Below are 19,741 nucleotides of genomic sequence, written 5' to 3'. Positions count from 1 at the left end.
CCACGGTGGATCCTATCGGGTAGAGCGTTAAGCAGCGGTCATCAGGCGCCGAATTTGAGAACTCGATCTCGAGAGAAGAGGAGGAGTTGGAGGAGAAGAAAGACTCAGACGAAGTCGCTGGTGAAGGAGGGTGATACGCCTCCAGGTAGTATCTGTCGCTGTCTGGTGATCCAAACTGCGGTGATGTGGATGTTGCAGAAGGGCTCCCTGTATGCATCAATAGTGATGGAGAAGCATTCTCCAGATCGCTGTCAGTGATCGCTAGTTCTCATCCTGTTCCTCGTGTTGATCGATGTATGACCTGTGCTGGAGTGTGTCCTTATAAACCTGAAGGGGGTGTGGTTATTGAGGTTGAGGAGGAGGGTGCTCAGTGGAGGGAGGTCTACACAGCCAGGGTTTTCTTGACTGCTAGAATCTCACCCCAGTTCTGGCAACTGCGGAACAGCATGGAAACTCGATCCGCTATATCATTCATCTTCTCCACCCAGGCTGCATGAGGTATTGCTAACAGCGTCCTAAACACACCACAGTCAGAGTTATAACACTCAAGAACAAAAAGATCCCCCTCTTCATTCTCATTAGATTTCCGGTGGCTTGCACGGAAGAACCAACGGCCTGTAACGCCTGTTTTCGATTGCCACACAGCAGTGAAAACCATCCTTGTTTTGGCCAGCTCAGCATCATCCAGAGGACTCTTCAGTCTCGGACTCTCCAGTCTCGGACGTTTGGCTGCAGACGCTGCTGGGATTTCTTCGGGTTCTTCTTTCACTGTTAACACCTCCTCAGCCGAGCCCTTACCTCTATATGATCCTTCTATATGATGCGGTATCGCTAGTTTCAACACTCCCCAGTCGTTGGAAGTTAGCATACCCACAGTGGTCAGAGGTCCCGACTTCTCACCCCCCTCTTCAAGCTGATACAGACAGAGGTCACCTGTTTCATACATGAACACATAGCCCCATCTTCCCCGCAGTCCATAAGGCTCCAGTGACCATTCTTCCTGTAGAGACACGGGCGGCGGTTGCTGCGTTCTGCACAGAAACACCATCCTTTTCTTGGGAGCATTTGGTATCAAGGGCTGATCTTCAAATATCGTTACTGGAGTCTCACAAATGAGAGACCGCAGCGCACACGTCCTCTCCGGTGCCTGCGTAGATTTCTCCTCTACACTCACTCTGCTTCTTGTCCTGGGCATCTTGAATCAGCTATCTTTCACCCCAAAGTCGTTCTCTACACACTGACTGTCTCAGGGTTTAATAGGGCTAATAGCCAGTCTTTGAAGCTGTTAAAATGTTGACAGCTTCTACAACTTAACCTTTTCTATTAACCCTAACCCTTTCTCTTATTTAAACATTCAACTAATATATTTCTCACAACCTCCTGACCTTAGCTGTAATCATTCTTAACCCTAGCCATAAACTCCCCCTTCCTTAGATGTCAAAGGCCTCCTCAACAGATGGCTGATCTATGTCAAACAAAGGTCACACGTCAAAATAGCTTGATCGATCAATAAGAGGTCAAAAGTCATATGCCCAGATGTCAGCAAACGGATGTCAAACAAAGGTCACCTGTCATATTAATTTGATTGATCGATAAGAGGTCAAGGGTCACCTGTCAAAAAGAGTATGATCGAAGGGAGCCTTTATTACTCTCTGTAGTGTCTTTTTAAGCTCCTGTTGTACATTCTTCCGCCTTTCTCCATCCCCATTCTGGAACGCCCTCTTTTTCTGGTTCAGGAGGTCTTTGATGTCATTGGTGATCTATGGTTTATTATTTGGATAGTACCTTACAATCCTCACTGGAATCACAGTGTCCCTAAAGAAGTTAATGTTGTCAGTGATGGCGCTGGCTCTTCTGTCCATGTTGATGTTAATTTCTTCTTCCTCCAGCAGTACAGCCCAGTCTGTGACATCAAAGCAGTCTCTTAATGCATCACTCACCTCTGGTGACCACTTCCTGAAAGATCTGGTAGTAACAGGAAGTCTTTGTACACAAGGTCTGTATGTGGGTTGTAGATAGACCATGCTGTGATCAGATCTACCCAGTGGTGGAAGAGACGCTGCCCTGTAAGCCTCCTTCACGTTTGCATAGAACAGATCTAATGTCCTTTCTCCACGTGTTGGACAGTCCACATACTGTACAAAGCCAGTCAGGCAGGAGGATAGAGAGACGTGGTTGAAATCCCCTGTGATTGCAATGAATGCTTCAGGATGCTGGGTCTGTATCCTAGCGATGGCGTCATGGTTGACGTCACACGCCGTTGTCGGTGCGGCCCTCGGTGGAATGTAAACAACGATGACGACTGTATAAGGGGGCTCTCTGGGCGCATGGAACGCACGGAAACCAACTGACAGCAGTTCAATGTCTGGACAACATACCCTCTCCGTAACGGTAACATTGCGGGGATTACCCCGTCTCTGATTAAAAACAGGACAATACCCCCACCTTTCCGCTTGCCGCTCGTACTCCGGTCAGGATTCGTTCGTATGGCTGTGAAGCCGAGTATGTCCACACACGAGTTTGGTGTGTTGTCGTTCAGCCAGGACTCAGACAGACAGATCAAACTGCTCTCCTTATACAGCCGTTGGTTCCGCACAAGAGCCTCTCGCTCATCACACTTGTTTGGTAGCAAGTTAGCACTTCCCATGATCACCGAGGGCAGAAAAGGCTTGTACCTCCACCTCCTGTAATAACGCATTGCCTTTCGTTTTGCTCCAGCTCTGTATCCATGGTACAGTTTTTTGTTTTTTTTTAGCTCGGTCGGAATTGTGTGTTTTTATTCTGTGTCTAATCCTTGACAGTGCCAACAGTTCTTCTCTTCTGTACACTGCTCTAGTCGTGGTAGCAGTGCACATTGTAAAAAAAAAAAATAAAATAATGTAAATAAAAAAACAGATCACTAAAAAAGTTTTGATAAAAACTAAAAATGACATATGATTACGACGAACAAAATTGAGAGCTACACAGACTTGCTGCCGATAAGGCCGGCGCATAGCAACCATGAGACGCATAGCATTAAGACATAATGGAGAAAAATACTTGAGGTTCTTGATGAAACATCTATTTGGTGCTTTTGTCAAAATACTACTCGATTACAGCTTCCACTGAGTGTGCCTCTTTTGATAGTACAGCTTTGGGCTTTGCAAAGTAAATGTGAATTTGGATGCTAATTATAACCATCACAGAACATTATTAATGTATGGCGGAGCATACAGTCTTAGAGCTCACATTAGTAAACAGGGCTCAGGCTACCACATACCAAACTGATTTATTTATTCTGTATTATTTCCAGTTCCCTTGTCTACAGTTTGTCTGTGGACAGTTGGTACTGATTACTCTTTGAGGTTATAAAACCACAGCATGTTATAATTTCTCTGTGTTTTATTCTTTTAGAGGCTAACATTTCACATACCATTATTGTGGTTTGTGAACGTACCATTATTGTGTTCGTATGTCATATTTTATGTTTAATTTCATAACAAATAGGACAATATAACTGCTAGTGAAAATGTGCTGTTAATGGCAAAGCAGAAAAGGGAAAGCAAAACATTCAGAGTTCAAACATCCAAGGCACCGTGAATACCACATAATGTGAGATTGTTATTTCTCTTTTATATTATTCAGTGAAGTTCTCTGTTCTTAAGGGGGGTTGTCCATGCAGGAGCACTTAAGGCGACAGGCTGGTACTCTTCAGTGGCTGCTGGAGAGATGTGGGAACAGGTATCAGGCTATGACCAGTCAGTCCAGTGTATCACTGGGTCAGAATACAGAGCTCTTTGAGAAAATCCGGAGGATGGCTATAAAACATCCCAGGGAGATCCAGTACAGGGTGAGACAAGATATGAGCATGAGGGGGGAGCAAAGGTGGCATGCAAGGCAAGAGGAAAGAGAAATGACATTGATCAACAGGAGTCCAGGACAAAGAGAACTGATAACCTCCAGATGGCCATATACACCCAGAGGTAAGCTCTGACTTTTTATTTCTGATTGCTCAATCAACAATACAAATTAAATATGTGTAAGCTATACAAAATATAATCACTGCTCCACTATATGTTACTGATTTACAACAGGCCCAGCTGGTTTGAAACCTGCCCTTAGCCTCATCCTCCTGGGAAGGAGAATGTCCGGGAAGACTTCAGCAGGGAACATGATCCTGGACAGAGGGGAATTTCAGAGTGAAATCAAGACCATCAACTGCTCTTCAGGCTATGCAGAAATATCAGGGTGGCCTGTGACAGTGGTAGACACTCCTGAGTGGAGTCTGTTTGGTCTGGCCAATCCTGAGCAGGTGAGGAGTTAAATCATTCAGAGCCCCTCACTGTGTCCTGCATGGAGCAAGGTGAGGTTCCTGATGGCTGTTCCCATTGGCTCATTCAGAGAGAAAGACGGAGGAGCTGTGGAGACATATCTTAGTGTATTGGGGGACCATGTTTGGAGGAGTACGATAGTATTGTTCACCTAAAAAGACGCACTGAGAGGAAGGACAATTGAGAACTACATAAAGAAGAAAGGAGAGCCTCTGCAGTGGGTGCTGGATAGATGTGATTATCAGCATTATGTGTTTGATACATATACAGGTTCAAAAACTCAAGTAAATCAGCTTCTGGAGATGGTGGAGAAGCTATAGAAACCGCACAAATCTGAGGTTTGAAACCCATCAAATCTCAGTTCTTTGAGGTTCCGTCACTAGCTTGTGCCGTTCCACTTTATTTTGCACAATGTTTCCTGACATTCAGTTTGAGAGTTTTTCTTCATGTACCTCCACTGGGTTTTTAGAAAATCATATGCATATCCATCCCTAAAAAACAATCCTGTATCTAAACTTTAGGCCAGAGAAAAAACTATTATGACTATTATGTGTTATGACAGGATGATTCTACATTGTAGTTACAAACTCTGCATATTAGAGGCTCCTCATGCCCCATTCTATACATTCATTTTTGTTCATTTGTTTGTTTTTGTCTTTTTTAATTGTTGCATTTGGCAGTCCCAATTTTTGAAGATATAATGAATCTACAGTATTACAGTGCTAAAACAATTATTTTGTATTATTAAAGAAGTTAATTTGTCTTAAACTGAAGTGAGCTCCATTGCATCTTGATGAATTAAGGTTTATCTATCTATCTATCTGAGCTTTATTTATATACAAAGTAAAAGCAAAACATAAAGGAATGTTAAATTCACTATGACGTATTGATACAAAATAGCAACAAAAACAAGTAAAATGCAAACGTGTAAAATAAACTGAAATGTATTCCATTTATATGTGTGTGTATATATACATAATGTGTGTACAGTATAGTCTTACATCTAATTTATATGTCTTTAACGGTAATTGTTTATAAATTTAGTGAACATGAAGGTTGTCTAAGGTGGATTATTTCTATTGGATAATGGTGCTTCTCTTTCGACCAATGCCCTCCGACTGAAATGGAACCAGGAAGTTAATGAAAACAAACGAACAAAAAAAGACATTATAGGGAACAAGCTAACAGGCTAATAGTAGTCGTTAGCTGATAGCTACGTCAGGCTTTTTGTCGTGGATTGTACCTGTAACTGTCTAACTGTAACGGATTTTTACTTGACTTAAGGTGGTTGTTAACGGCAGTAGGAGGAGGAAGAACAGGCGGTATCATGATAACTTCCCTGGTCTGTGGAGCTGTGGTGTTTCCATGGCTTTTCTACTGTCTTAGGAAAATACTTAAACACACTTTCACGCAATGGGGGGAAGCCGACGTGGTTTCTGTCAGTGAGAGGTCTGCATCCTCACGAGCCGCTTTACGAAACTCCTTTCACACATCTGGCAATTTAATGTTGAGTCGTTTTTCTGACAATTTAATGACGTTGTGGAGATATGTTGAATAAAAGGGCAGAGCGGGTAAATTCGGTGCATATCTAATGAACAACTATAAGAAACAACTTCTCCCTAATTCACGAAACAATCAGTTTTATAATTTATTCTTATGTATGTGTACATTGGTACTGATAAGCAACACACAAAGTAATTGTGTAGGAACCCAAACAGGACGTGTAGTCCACAGTTTCAGTGTTAACTTTGTGCATGGCTGTTTGTTCAGGCTGGTCTCCACTCTTCATGCATCTTTGGCAACTGCAGCTGGAGTCTCAGTTGTGTCATCCTGCAGCAACGTCATGACTGACAGGTGGGGAAGTGTGTTGTTTTAAATCACAATAAAGAACATTTGCATTGTATACGTTATTAAAGGGGAACTCCGGTATTTTTAAACCTTATTTCTGGCATGAAATGTGTTTATCTACTCACTGAGAACAGTTTGAAAGACAGATAATGCCTTATTTAGAGGCTGCATCTCTAAGTCCCGTTCACTCCGTTATATGGATCTCAAGGAATCTAAATATCTTACGAAGGACGCCGACTTTCACCAAACTGCTCTCGGTGAGTAGATGAACGTATTTAATGCCAGAAATAAGGTCTAGGTTTAAAAATACCCCTTCCCCTTTAACACATTACATTTCTAAGGCTTTTGTGGCTAAACAACTCACCAAAAATATGCTGTTTCTGGTTTGCTGATATTAATCCAATGAAAATGCTCACTATCTCTGTACACAGTCACTGGCTGGTCAACAACTTTGTTCTGTTTGGAGCTCCCTATATGGCCTTTGACATCTATGCCATGTATCTGAGCCACTACCACACTGAGAGGGTCAGAGGTGGTTCCGGGTCACACAGCAGCCACTCTCTTCAGACAGTGAGGGCTTTCCTCATCAAGGACTGGATGCTGGTCCTTCATCATGTGGCCTTGCTTCTTATTTTCATGCCTATCACATTGGTAAGAATAGATGTCATGATCATTTAATCACACTGCTCTTCTCATTTCTCAGTATGTCCATCCTCAGTTTGAGTCTTTGCCTTCCTCTTTGAGTTTTAGTCCCCCCCACCTGCACTGAGGAGACAAGGAAGAGAGCTGAGGGGAGAGGAGTCAAAGCAGCAGGCATTTATCAAAATGAAACAAACTTAGGCATACAGTTATCAGTAATTATGTCGCTGTGAATCCCAGTAGCCTCTTGCTGCAACCTGTGGGAAGGTGGAGTTCAACCATCCCACTCTGCCCACCTCAAAGTAGATTATCATGTTATTTTAAAAGCCATGCCCACCAAGCCTTAACAGTGGAATAGGTTGTGGATGGAGTCGTATGATCCAACTGCATCCTTCATTAAGTTCATTTTAGGATTTGTGACATCCTTCAAGATGTGGTGAGATTGATTTCAGTGTCACAAATAAAAAAGAGACATGACATCATCATTGGGTTTCGAGCTGAAGATTTTAAGTCTTGAGTTCGATATTCAGCTGTTACCATGCTGGTGACTGTTTTTGGACAAGAATGTGAAGCTAGAGAGTTATAGTTGAAATTGGATTGGCCAAAATTATGTATTGTAATCTGAGACCTGGTTACTATTTAATTATGAAATATTTGTGACAGTTTGTTGTTGAAGAAAATAATTTAATTAATATGCATGAAGGAGAAATGTACATTGTTAAATATGAGTCTATTGGAGCCAGAGATGTTTTGGAACCTGTGGTGGAAATTTAGTAACGCACAGAGTCAGTTATTTTCTTCTAAGGAGATAAGAGGCTTTAATAATAATATTTTGCAAGAGAGAACAACACAGTACAGAATACAGAGTTGCTCTGACCACTGAGGCAAAAACACAGTTATATTGCCCGCTCATCACGTCATCTGTCTTTGGGTATAGTTGATTGTTCTTCTAACTTTCCTCCCCAACCATCAGTTGAGGTTACCCAGACACAGTCATAAATACCAGCCTAACCCTGTCCCCCCTAAAGTGCAGCTATCTCATAACAAGCCCACCATTGTAAAGAGGAATTTCAGAAAACAGGGCAGGGTGGTACCTTGCAGCTCGGTCATTTGCAGGTCATACACAGTAACACTCAATACAATGTATATAAGAATTAATTTTCCATTACAAACCAACAATAGTTGTGGCACTTTAGGACGCTCTGTATAGGGGCTTTAGTCTGACACTGGATCTCACCCTTCGCGAAGCCCCTCCCACAAACGGCTTCTGTCCAGTCCTACGTTAGCAACCGTAACTATGCAAAAGAGGCCAGTCAAGCTTTCGGCAGAAAGCAATATGCCGAAGCGGTGTGCATACGGGACTGGCAAGTCCTACAATCGATATCCAAGAAGTTTGGAGGGTGGCGTCCCTATATCACATACAGTCTATTGTTTCCTTGTGTACTAAAGCTTGCTTGGTGCCGACTGTCAAGTGTGTTTGATTTCACAGTTCTTTAGGAGAGGACTAGGAGATTTCTTCATTGGCTGCATGTTCATCACAGAGTTCAGCACCCCGTTCATCTCCATTGGAAAGATTTTCATTCAGGTATACCACAAGGAAATCACCAGTATTATTGCCACTAAATGGCACTGAAACCATCCATCTTGCTCTTAGCCAGAGAAGATCAAAATGAGAACAGAATCAGTTTTATATAAGACTGGCCCAAATTGTAAAAGCTGATCAACCAAAGCTTGATTTATAGGAAGATGTAATCTGTAAACATAGGACACTGCACAGCCATAATAATGCAGAGGTGATCGTAGCTCCAGTATTTTACAGGTCAGTGTCAGAGGTCAGAATGTAGTTTCTCTGAGTAAATACAATAAGACGAGTTGATACTATGGCACCACTACACATCTTGTTTCCTTTCACTTTCTGTATGCCACCTGACACACAGCTGCACCTCGATAACACCAGGCTGCACAGAATCAACGGCTTCATTGTCCTCCTGACCTTCTTCACTTGTCGGATCCTGCTCTTCCCCTTCATGTACTGGATGTATGGCCGACAGTTTGAGATTCCCCTTCACAGGGTAGCCTTTCATCTGCCTCTGCAATGCAATGTGGGTAACCTGGTGATCCTGGCTCCACAGATCTACTGGTTTATCCTGCTGCTGAGGAAAGCTAACAGACTCTACCTGAGACAGAGGAGGCAGCAGGGGGACAGAGACAGGCTGAGGTCAGACTGAATAGTCCCTCCATTTCCAGTAATATTTTGAGAATGCAGCTTTAATATTTTAAGAATTAAGTCTAAATTTAGTTAATAGTCTGCATTGTCAGAACAAAGCATATTTTTAGATTTAATAAAGTTACATAAATTGTACATTTCAGTTGTTTCTCTATCATTTGTAAACACTCTTTCCCACTTTCAAACATAAAATACTGACAAAATGTTTTAAACTCACTGTTCAAAAAATAACACGTTAAAAATCAGTGTTATTGTCAGTTCTTGAAAAATTCCAGTTTGCACTGTGTTTTTATCGTTTAAAAACATGGGTTTATATGTCCAAAATGGCATGTAAGGGTTAAAACTATTGAAGTACTACAAAGAAAATGTAATAATTATGATCAGGAATAAATATTTAATGCTGTGAAAGTTAAAAGATTTTTATCGCAGGGTTAAACATATTTTTTATTTCAAATATTGGAACCTTAATACTTTTTGTAATGAAAACAAGAAAGCAATTGCTGGAAATGCTCGCATTTATTTGCTCAGATTCCAAACCATCACACAGCTCTGTTTCATTTCAATAGTTGAGTGAACTGTTTGTGACAACTCAACTTTTGTCCTTGATCATCAGCTAATGATCAGAATCTTGAGCATTTAGACCAGTGGTCCCCAACCACCGGGCCACGGACCGGTACCGGGCCGTAAGTCATTTGTTACCAGGCCGCACAGAAAAAATAAATAATTTATATAATTTCTGTTATATTGCTTATTAGAGTCTGAAAGATGTTTTATTTTAAAAAACGACCGGATTCTCTTGTGCTGCTTAACATCCGCATGCGTCTCTTGACACGTAAAGATGTCTCGGTCACGTGATGCGTCATTCCAAAACTAAGCCCGCAAACCAGCGAAAATGAGTAAAAAACAAACATCTTTGGAGAAAAGGCCAACTGAGGAGACAGAAGAGGAGCCTTTGACCTCCAAGAAGAAAAAGAAAGCTTCATTTAACAGACAATACCAGGAGTCCTACTTAAAATTTGGATTTATCGCCACAGGTGAGTCTCACTCGCCAAGCCCGCTTTGCGTGATATGTGGCGACAAGCTAGCAAACGAGGCGATGAAGCCTTCAAAACTGCTTCGGCACATGGAGACCAAGCACCCTGGATTAAAAAACAAGACTTTGGATTTTTTTGAAAGAAAAAAACGTGAGCAAGAAAGACAGAAGCAATTACTGAGGGCCACCATTTCAGTAAATGCAAGTGCACTGAGAGCATCATACTTAGTGGCGTACCGCATTGCTAAGGCTAAAAAACCTTTTACTATTGGTGAAGCGCTGATCCTGCCCGCCGCCAAGGTTATTTGCCGTGAACTTTTAGGAGAGACTGCAGTTAAAAAGGTGGCACAGGTGCCTCTTTCTGCTACCACCGTCACCACGCGAATCGAGGACATCACAGAGGACATTGAGATGCAGCTGTTGGAGAGGATTAAAAAGTCACCGTGGTACGCAATCCAGGTTGATGAGTCTACTGATATTGACAACAAGGCAATATTACTCGTTTATGTGCGATATCTTTATGAGGAGGATGTGCATGAGGATATGTTTTGTGCACTGTTATTGCCAACCAACACCACAGCGGCAGAACTATTCAAGTCTCTGAATGACTACATATCGGGAAAACTGAACTGGTCCTTTTGCGTCGGCGTGTGCACGGATGGAGCTGCTGCCATGACTGGACGGATGTCTGGATTAACCACTCGGATTAAGGAGGTTGCATCTGAATGTGAGTTTACGCACTGTGTCATTCACAGGGAAATGCTGGCTAGCCGCAAAATGTCACCTGAACGTCATGGTGTATTTAATGTTGTTGTTAAAGTTATTAACCACGTCAAAGCACACGCACTCAACTCCCGTCTGTTCGAGCAGCTTTGTGAGGAGATGGATGCAGAGCACAGGCACCTTCTCTTACACACAGAAATAAGATGGCTATCCAGAGGAAAATCACTTGCCAGAGTGTTTGAGTTACGAGAGCCGCTGCAGAGATTTCTCTCAGAAAAAAAGTCGCCACTGGCAGCTCATTTCAGTGATGCGGACTGGGTCGCAAAACTCGCTTACCTGTGCGACATATTCAACCTGCTCAACGAACTTAATCTGTCACTTCAGGGGAAAATGACAACTGTGTTCAAGTTGGCAGATAAAGTAGCTGCATTCAAAGCCAAACTGGAATTATGGGGACGGCGAGTGGACAGAGGGATATTTGACATGTTTCAATCATTAGCGGGGATTTTGGAGGAGGACACTGCGCCTGAGCCAGCATTCTCCCAGCTGGTGCGCGACCACCTGTCTCTGCTTTTACAAGAGTTTGAGTGCTACTTCCCGACCACAAAAGACCCACGAACGGCGAGGGAATGGATCCGCGATCCATTTGTAAACTAAATTAGTCTCAGGAAATTAGGGCTCCAAGACTTCCTCTGCACGGAGACGCGGACCGCACTCGCTAGCCTCGGACTGCTACGCCGAGCGGACCGAGCGGCCAGCGAAACAGCGGTCCCTCCCACAACTAGTGGCCGCCCATGGAGACGTCGGAGAGGTGCGACAGGAAGCAGAAGCGCGGCTGCCGCGGAGGACTAACAGCTAAGCTAAAAGCTAACCCGTACAGATCGCCGCTTCCCTCACTGCTGCTCGCCAATGTACGCTCCCTGGAAAATAAAATGGACTACCTCAAGCTGGAACTACATTCAAAGCTTGAAACAAGAAACTGCTGTGCCATTGTCCTCACTGAAACATGGCTCAGTGCATCGGTCCCAGATAGCGCAGTTAGCCTGGACGGGCTAACAACATTTAGAGCCGACAGAAGCAGCGCTCTCACAGGTAAAACTCGAGGGGGGGGCGTTTGCATCTACACGAAGAACAGCTGGTGTAACAACGCTTCCTGGGTCTCCAGTCACTGCTCTGCAGACATTGAACTCCTGACTGTGAGATGCCGACCCTTTTACCTGCCACGTGAGTTCACCAGCGTCACCATTGTTGCTGTTTACATCCCACCCAGCGCCAACACGAAGCAAGCCCTCAGTGTTCTCCACCATAACATCACGGACATGCAAGCCACACAGCCGGAAGGGGTTTTTATTGTTGCTGGCGACTTCAACCAGGCCAACATGAAGACTGTGCTTCCAAACTTTTACCAACACGTGGACTTCGCTACAAGAGGGGCGAACAAGCTGGACCTTGTTTACACCAACGTAAAGAAGGCCTACAGAGCAGCCCCCCGCCCCCACCTGGGCTCCTCAGACCATCTCTCTGTCATGCTAATTCCTGCATACCAGCCCCGGCTCATCAGAGAAAAACCGGCAGTGAAGAAGGTGCGAGTATGGCCTGAGGGAGCGATGTCTGCACTGCAGGACTGTTTTGAGTGCACTGAATGGAGCATCTTCAAGGAGGCTGCAACAGACAACCAGCGCACCAACGTGGAGGAGTATGCTGCATCGGTGTCCGACTACATCAGTTGGTGCATGGAAAAAGAGACAGTAACAAAAACAATAGTCACTCGGGCAAACCAGAAACCCTGGATGACCAAGGAGGTGCGAGCGAAGCTGAGAGAACGAAATGCTGCGTTCAAATCTGGTGATTCTGTGGCTCTCAGGTCTGCTAGGGCTAACCTGAACCGGGCCATCAGAGACGCCAAGCGAGCCCACAGCCGGAAAATCCAAGGTCTCTTCCAAGACTCCAAAGACACGAGGAAACTGTGGCAGGGCATCCAGTCTGTCACAGACTACAAACCCACATCCTCATCCTGCCAGAACGACACCAGCTTCCTCAATGAGCTCAACAACTTCTTCGGAAGATTTGAGGAGCTGAACTCCAACCCTGCGAGGAAAGCGACACCACACCCCGACGAACAGGCGCTCAGACTAGAAGCATCAGCAGTGCGGAAAGTTCTGAGGAAGGTCAACGCGCGGAAAGCGGCAGGTCCCGACAGCATTCCAGGTCGGTTGATCAAAGAATGCTCGGACCAGCTGTCCCACGTGCTCACGGACATCTTCAACACGTCCCTGGACCAGGCCGTCGTCCCACGGTGCTTCAAGTCTGCCACTGTCGTTCCGGTCCCGAAGACAACCACCATCACATGCCTTAACGACTTCCGCCCCGTCGCACTCACATCCTCCATCATGAAGTGCTTCGAAAGACTTGTTAAGGACCACATTATCTCCACGCTGCCCCCATCACACGACCCGTTCCAGTTTGCATACCAGTCCAAGCGCAGTGCTGAGGATGCAGTCTCCACTGCTCTCCACCTGAGCCTGGAGCACCTGGAAGAGAAGAACACCCACGTGCGGATGCTGTTCCTGGACTTCAGCTCAGCTTTCAACACGATCATCCCCCAGGACCTGGTAGGCAAACTGGGCCCCTTAGGAATAAACACCCCCCTCTGCAACTGGCTGCTGGACTTCCTCACTGACAGAACCCAGGCTGTCAGAGTGGGGAACAACACCTCCGACGTCATCACCCTGAACACCGGCACCCCCCAGGGCTGTGTCCTGAGCCCCCTGCTGTTCACCCTGATGACCCACGACTGCCGTCCACGCCTCAGGTCCAACCACATCCTGAAGTACGCGGACGACACCACAGTAGTGGGCCTCATCCGGGACAACAACGAGGCGGCATACAGGGAGGAGGTGCGGCATCTGGTGGACTGGTGCAGAGGGAACAACCTGATCCTGAATGTCAACAAGACCAAGGAAATTATCGTTGACTTCAGGAAATCTAGACCCACCCACACACCCCTCCTTATCAACGACTCAGCTGTGGAGGTCGTCAGCAGCACCAAGTTCCTGGGGGTGCACATCATTGACAACCTCAGCTGGTCACCCCACATCTCCTCACTGGTGAAGAAGGGCCAGCAGCGCCTGCACTTCCTGCGTCGGATGAAGAGAGCATCCCTCCCGCCCCCCATCCTTCAGACCTTCTACAGAGGGACCATCGAGAGCCTGCTGACCAGCTACATCTCCATCTGGTCTGGGAGCTGCAGGGCCTCTGACTGGAAGTCTCTACAGAGGGTGGTGAGGACAGGGGAGAAGATCACGGGGGCTCCGCTCCCCTGCATCAAGAACATCGCGGACAGACGCTGCCTATCCCGGGCTCACCAGATCCTCTCCGACCCCACCCACCCCAACCATGGACTGTTTTCCCCCCTGGCGTCCGGCAGAAGGTTCCGCAGCATCTCCTGCAGAACGACCAGACTACTGAACAGTTTCTTCCCCCTGGCCATCAGACTGCTTAACGCCACATAACACTCCTCCACCCCTAAACACACACACAGACACTACAAAAACCACCCCCCATGGACATGGACAATACACGCACCTTAGTTAGTCTAGTTTTGTCTTCAACATGAACCTGGGGACTCCTTGGCATTTACTTTACTCTGACTGTGAAATTATTTTCTAGTTCTCTTAAGTGCAATTGTTATAGTGCAATATTTAATGTTTCTCTTTGCAATAACTCAGTGCAATATTTAATGTTTCTCTTTGCAATAACTCAGTGCAATATTTAATGTTTCTCTTTGCAATAACTCAGTGCAATATTTAATGTTTCTCTTTGCAATAACTCAGTGCAATATTTAATGTTTCTCTTTGCAATAACTCAGTGCAATTTTTAATGTTTCTTTTGACAATTAGTGCAATATATCAATAACTTAGTGCAATATACATGAATATATATATACTTATTTACCCTGCATATAGTTAGCTCTTAGCTCTTAGTTATAGAAAACATATTTATTGTATAGGAATAAGGTCTAGCTCTGTTACACTGGTAGCCAAGTAACGACATTTCGTTGTCAAGATTCACCTTGTGTTTTTTGTGCAATGACAATAAAGGAAGTCTAAGTCTAAGTCTAAGTCTAAACAAACGGGGCGAATCCAGCATGTCCGTGCAACAACAAGATCAGCTGCTGGAGATCGCAAATGATGGTGGCTTTAAACGTACATTTGAGACAACCACTCTGCCGATGTTCTGGATGAAAATCAAGGCAGAATATCCTGACATCGCCACAAAAGCACTGAAAACCTTGCTACCAATTCCAACATCCTATCTTTGTGAAGCGGGCTTTTCTGCAGTGACAGCAACCAAGACAAAGTTACGGAACAGACTGGACATAAGGAACACACTTCGAGTGTCATTGTCTCCCATCACCCCTAGATGGGACCAGCTCGTTGCAGAGAAACAAGCCCAGGGCTCCCACTGATTCAGCGATATGGCGAGTTGTATTTTTCAGTTGTATTTTCAGTTTGTTTTTTTCATGCCGGTCCGTGAAAATAATGGCTACATAAAACCGGTCCGTGGTGCAAAAAAGGTTGGGGACCCCTGCTCTAGACTGCACAGGAACAGAGGCTCACTCTGGCCTCCTGGCATCATCACCTGGGAGAGACCAATTTTACAGATTAAACTTAAACCCTAATTAAACTTTTTGACAGTTTAAATGGATTGAGAGTCCTGGCCCATTCCACTATGACAGCTTTTCTTACCTGGATGTGCTAAACGTGGCAGTAGAGCTTACTGAGAACAAAAAGAACTGCCTCCACCTCCTCCTCCATATGTGACTCTTTTGATTTCTTAGGAGCGTTTCCTGCATCTTTGTGCATTTTAGGAACTTTGATTGTAGTGAGAATGGGATTTAAATGTCCAGACACTGGTGGTTTTGGAGACAGTGAAACAGAGACAGTTTCAGTGCCTGGTGAACGAAGAGACAGCTTAGCTTTTAGGTACTTTATCATCTCCCTCACAGCGTGGGCGTACAACCTGCAGACATGGGCCCAGCCATCAGCTGACAGCCAGTGAGAGCAGCTGGAGCCGCAGAGCAGCTGAAACACTCGAGGCAAGAACTGACAGACGAAGCTCACATGAAAACCTTCTCAGGTCCAGGAGAGACAGATAGTCCACATATTCCAAAGAGAAGGGGACGTTCAGGCGACCAGAGGTCATCAGCTCCCTCAGGGCTCTAAGAAGTCTGGTCCATTGAGATACAGAGCACCAGGGAAGGGTCTGAGTCAGCACCACCAGCAGGCCTTTGCTGAACATGCTGACATGGTCAAGCCTGCATTGGTCAAGAGAGAGGCCAGACAGCATGATGGGCTGCAGGGAGTCTGACACAGAGCAGCACTCCATCCAGGCTAAAAGACCTGTGCCCTGGCCATACTGAGGTAGATCCAAGCATGACCACTCCTACAGACACACGGAAACAAGTGTTTCATTATGGGCTATAAGGCAAAAAGAATCAACTTCAAACTAGTGACAGTTTCAGCTCCGGTTCCCTTTTCAAAAAAGTTTATCACAACTTTTTCATGAATGAATAAACATGATTTTACTGACTTTGGACAATTAACACTGAACAGAGACCCTAGCTGAGCAAGACACTAACAAGTGTGAAAGGTTGTGTAAAATAGCTAAACTATAATATATGCTATATATATACACATTATTTATACTACATCCACCTGTTCACTTCTGTACACTTTATTTGCATGCAGATATTCCTCCACTAAGGTCATGTGTATCCTGCTGAAAATCCCAGCAGGTATGGCTAAACAAAGCACAGCTGCAACTAACAGGTTGCTCATCATCAACTTATCTTTTCTCTATTAATTTGGTTAAAAAAAAATAACAAAAAAGTGAAAAAAGGCCAAAACTCAAAGTCCACTAACAGTCCAAGATCCAAATACAGTATACTGTTACATGTCATGCATAGTGACCTCAAGCTCAATATGATGACATCACTGTGACTTCATCAGGTTATTTGTCAGACTCTTCAAAGCCACAGCAGACACTATAAATCGTTTTCACAAGGTGAGTAATACTAACCACAATTGATGTGGAAAATAGGAGGTGTAGCTCTTTACTTCATCATAAAAGACAAGTATGTTGAGTTTACACCAACAGCAGGATTCCTACCTGTTCAGGTAGCTCACACACTACCAGCAGGGAAGATGGCACCTAATTTTTAAAGTGTTGCCCCCACACAGGCTTCGGGTGGAACCGAACAGTCCAGTCCAATTCATCCATTGTAGAGCCAGAATAAAGATCTAGACCAGCTGCTGGGGGCCAACACCACCTCTGCACCTACCACTTGCCCCAGAGTAGTCAGCACAGACACCAGCAGCTCTTTGATGTCCATGGAGTGGAGCAGAGACAAGATGGATATATGGTGAAGTCAAAGTCAGGTTAGAGCAATAACTTTTCTGTGTGAAAGTCATTAATAAGGGTCAACAGTTGATATAGTAGTAAACATTGATATAGTAGTAAATGTTAAGTACAGTCACCACACACACCTGAGAGTCTGGTTGTAAAGCTGTGCCAAAACATAGAGGAGGGGGAAAGGAGAACAGTCTAATACCCAGTGAGGAGAACGAACAGGTTGCTGGACATCCACAGACAAAGCAGAGTGGAGAAGCTGCAGACTCTGCAGACACTGGAGTGACCTGGAGAAATATGATCGAAGCAACAAAGGGCAAATGAGATTTGGTAAAGCTACTTCAGGCAGAATACGCTTCTGCTATGTCAATGATGAAGATGCTGATATTGATTAACACGGTGGCCATCTTGCTGAGTCGCATCTTGCTGAAAACTAATGGTGGGACTACTGATGGGAAGATAACACTCAAGTAACCAGAGGCAACATCCAAGTTATGCATGAATTAAACTTGACCGAGCTTGCACCAAAGGATGTTTGGACTTGCCCTAAGAGACAAGAAGATCAGAGTTGAGCCATGTGAGGTGCTTCATGTATCTAGTTAGGATGCTTCCCAGACACCTCCAGGTGAGGTTATTTTGGACATGTTTGACAAAGAGAAAGCACACCCAGAACATGATAGAGAGATCAAATCTGTCAGCAGGTCTGGGATAGTTGGCAGGAATGTCGGCGAGCAGGCAGGCAGGTCTAAACCAGGGGTCAAAAGCATCAGAGATGTGTACACAAAAAAAAAAAAAAACAGGCAGATGCCTTTTCATACATACAAATTAGTATTCATGAAAGAAGAATGTGTACATTTCATGATGTTGGAGCAATTTTAGTCACGTGGAAATAGAACAAAGCAATCACATTTAACATAAAACAAAACTGGCAAATACATTAGAATGTTTTTTTTTTTTTTTAGTAGTTTCATCAATACAATCATACTCACCACCTGTGGGAACTATGAATAACTGGAGACATGGGAAACCTAAGGAAGGCTAATCTGTTCTGACTCTGTTGAAAGAGCTTATTTATGCAGATGAAGCAGAGGTTGCTGGTCCTTCTCCTGTAGCCCTGACGCTGATGTGCTTTTTAGTCAACTTTTTTTTTTTTACCTCTGTAGGGTCCAAAAGAGACCCTGAACCTAAGAGCTGAGCCCCTCTGTTATGTTTTAACAGTTCATTCTGATCATTCTATTTTCCCCACATCACTGATAACTGTCTCAGTTTTGCTTTAGGAACAATTTTCTTCTTCTTCTTTACTGTTGCTTTCATTGCCATGTGGTGCCAATGTGTCTATCATAACTGTATTGCTATGTGTCTGCATATAATAATGGTTACATGGGACTGAAAGTAAGGCTTGAGTGGAAACTTTCACAATGACTGAGATTTACAATGGAACATCATAAATATGCTCAGTTTTATAAATATTAAGAATAAAAACACATCTCTGCTTTCTTGCATACACAGTTTTAGTCACGACCCTACAGTTTCACATACCTTGCTTTAGCTGTTCAGTTTTGTTTGAGCACAGTAATATTTCAGATTTCTGTGTAACAATTGAATACAAATCTACTTAAACCTACCATTGACCTTTAATCAACAGGTATGATAGACACTTCATCTAAGGCGCTTTGGCTCAGGTGATAGAGTAACTAACTGGCCCGCTTGGCGATTGCCGATGGTCGGTGGGCCGTTTAGTGGGGGCTGGTCTCTGGTCTGGAAGGCTGGGCTAACAGAGTCTAACAGCGGAGTAATGTTCCGTTAATTAGACTGATTTACATTGAAGCGCGCATTGAGAGGGCAGCGTTTGTGTGCTGCGACTAATGGTGTGTTCAATTGTACACAAATGAGTACATTTGAGTTCCGAGTCAGAATTTTAATTTCACCATTTGAAAGTTGTGTTTAGTAACTGTTAACTTGAAAGAAAAGTGTTATATTATTCAGTACACCAGTGATACTGGTATGCTTACAGTTTTTGCTGACAAGCAAAATAAAGAGAACATCTTGGAAGAAAAAAATTCTCTTCACGTAGTGCTGGGCTGTATGACCAAAAGTTTATATCACAGTATTTTTCAAAATTATACAGGTTACACGTAAATTTTTTTTCAAGCACAACTGGGTGTTAATCTTATTTTCTAATCTAATGGGATCCAGTATTATAATCATCTCCCTGAAGCTGTCTTTCTCAACAGTACTAACCCATGATTCCCACCGGGGACGTAATGGCTGACGCTAATCGCTGCCACTGTAGTCAATGTAAGTGCATCCATCGGGCACACCGCATCACATCTCAGCAGCGGCTCTCGCTATCTTTAAGTTGCACTTCTATTTTTGACGTAGCCGTTGCTGAACCGCGTCAAGCTCAACAGAGCAGATTGCACCAGCACAGGAAATCCGACACAGAACCAACAAAATAAACTTCCGCCCCCTTTTAAAATAAAACTACAAATATATCTGCAAGCAGTGATGGGGGGACCGAGCAGCATAGCTAGGCTCAGGAAGGCATCG

The 19,741-nt window shown here is 44.2% G+C and overlaps 3 protein-coding genes across 3 annotated transcripts; all 3 read left to right on the top strand.

Annotated features, from left to right (window-relative positions):
* Positions 1 to 3,555: 3,555 nt before the first annotated feature.
* LOC140313656 (GTPase IMAP family member 9-like) lies at positions 3,556 to 4,640 on the top strand. Its single transcript, XM_072391653.1, is given in 3 exon segments — positions 3,556 to 3,962; positions 4,074 to 4,291; positions 4,343 to 4,640. Coding segments are annotated over 3 exon segments (813 nt in total). The 5' UTR covers positions 3,556 to 3,655; the 3' UTR covers positions 4,631 to 4,640.
* An 810-nt stretch (positions 4,641 to 5,450) lies between these two features.
* Positions 5,451 to 9,145, top strand: LOC140314715 (TLC domain-containing protein 3A-like). Its single transcript, XM_072393068.1, has 5 exons — positions 5,451 to 5,759; positions 6,081 to 6,164; positions 6,590 to 6,809; positions 8,287 to 8,382; positions 8,735 to 9,145. The coding sequence occupies exons 1-5, from the start codon at positions 5,638 to 5,640 to the stop codon at positions 9,023 to 9,025; spliced, it is 813 nt and encodes a 270-aa protein (XP_072249169.1). The 5' UTR covers positions 5,451 to 5,637; the 3' UTR covers positions 9,026 to 9,145.
* A 771-nt stretch (positions 9,146 to 9,916) lies between these two features.
* On the top strand, positions 9,917 to 11,565 carry LOC140313655 (SCAN domain-containing protein 3-like). Its single transcript, XM_072391652.1, has 2 exons — positions 9,917 to 11,428; positions 11,503 to 11,565. Exons 1-2 carry the CDS (start codon positions 9,917 to 9,919, stop codon positions 11,563 to 11,565), a joined length of 1,575 nt encoding a protein of 524 aa, XP_072247753.1.
* Positions 11,566 to 19,741: the final 8,176 nt, after the last annotated feature.

This window comes from Leuresthes tenuis, unplaced genomic scaffold, assembly GCF_036924035.1.
Source record: "Leuresthes tenuis unplaced genomic scaffold, fLeuTen1.0.hap1 SCAF_9, whole genome shotgun sequence".
NCBI classification, from domain to species: domain Eukaryota; kingdom Metazoa; phylum Chordata; class Actinopteri; order Atheriniformes; family Atherinopsidae; genus Leuresthes; species Leuresthes tenuis.
The sequence above is the reverse complement of the archived record's forward strand: the minus strand, read 5'-3'. Positions and strand labels throughout refer to the sequence as shown.

Bases quoted from the DNA above. Each gene is read 5' to 3' on its own strand.
- LOC140314715 (XM_072393068.1), top strand. From the start codon at position 5,638: ATGATAACTTCCCTGGTCTGTGGAGCTGTGGTGTTTCCATGGCTTTTC. The intron at 5,760-6,080 runs GTCTGCATCCTC...CTGTTTGTTCAG, and splicing joins GTGGTTTCTGTCAGTGAGAG to GCTGGTCTCCACTCTTCATG. The intron at 6,810-8,286 runs GTAAGAATAGAT...TTGATTTCACAG, and splicing joins TTTTCATGCCTATCACATTG to TTCTTTAGGAGAGGACTAGG.
- LOC140313655 (XM_072391652.1), top strand. From the start codon at position 9,917: ATGAGTAAAAAACAAACATCTTTGGAGAAAAGGCCAACTGAGGAGACA. The intron at 11,429-11,502 runs GTAAACTAAATT...CGCACTCGCTAG, and splicing joins AATGGATCCGCGATCCATTT to CCTCGGACTGCTACGCCGAG.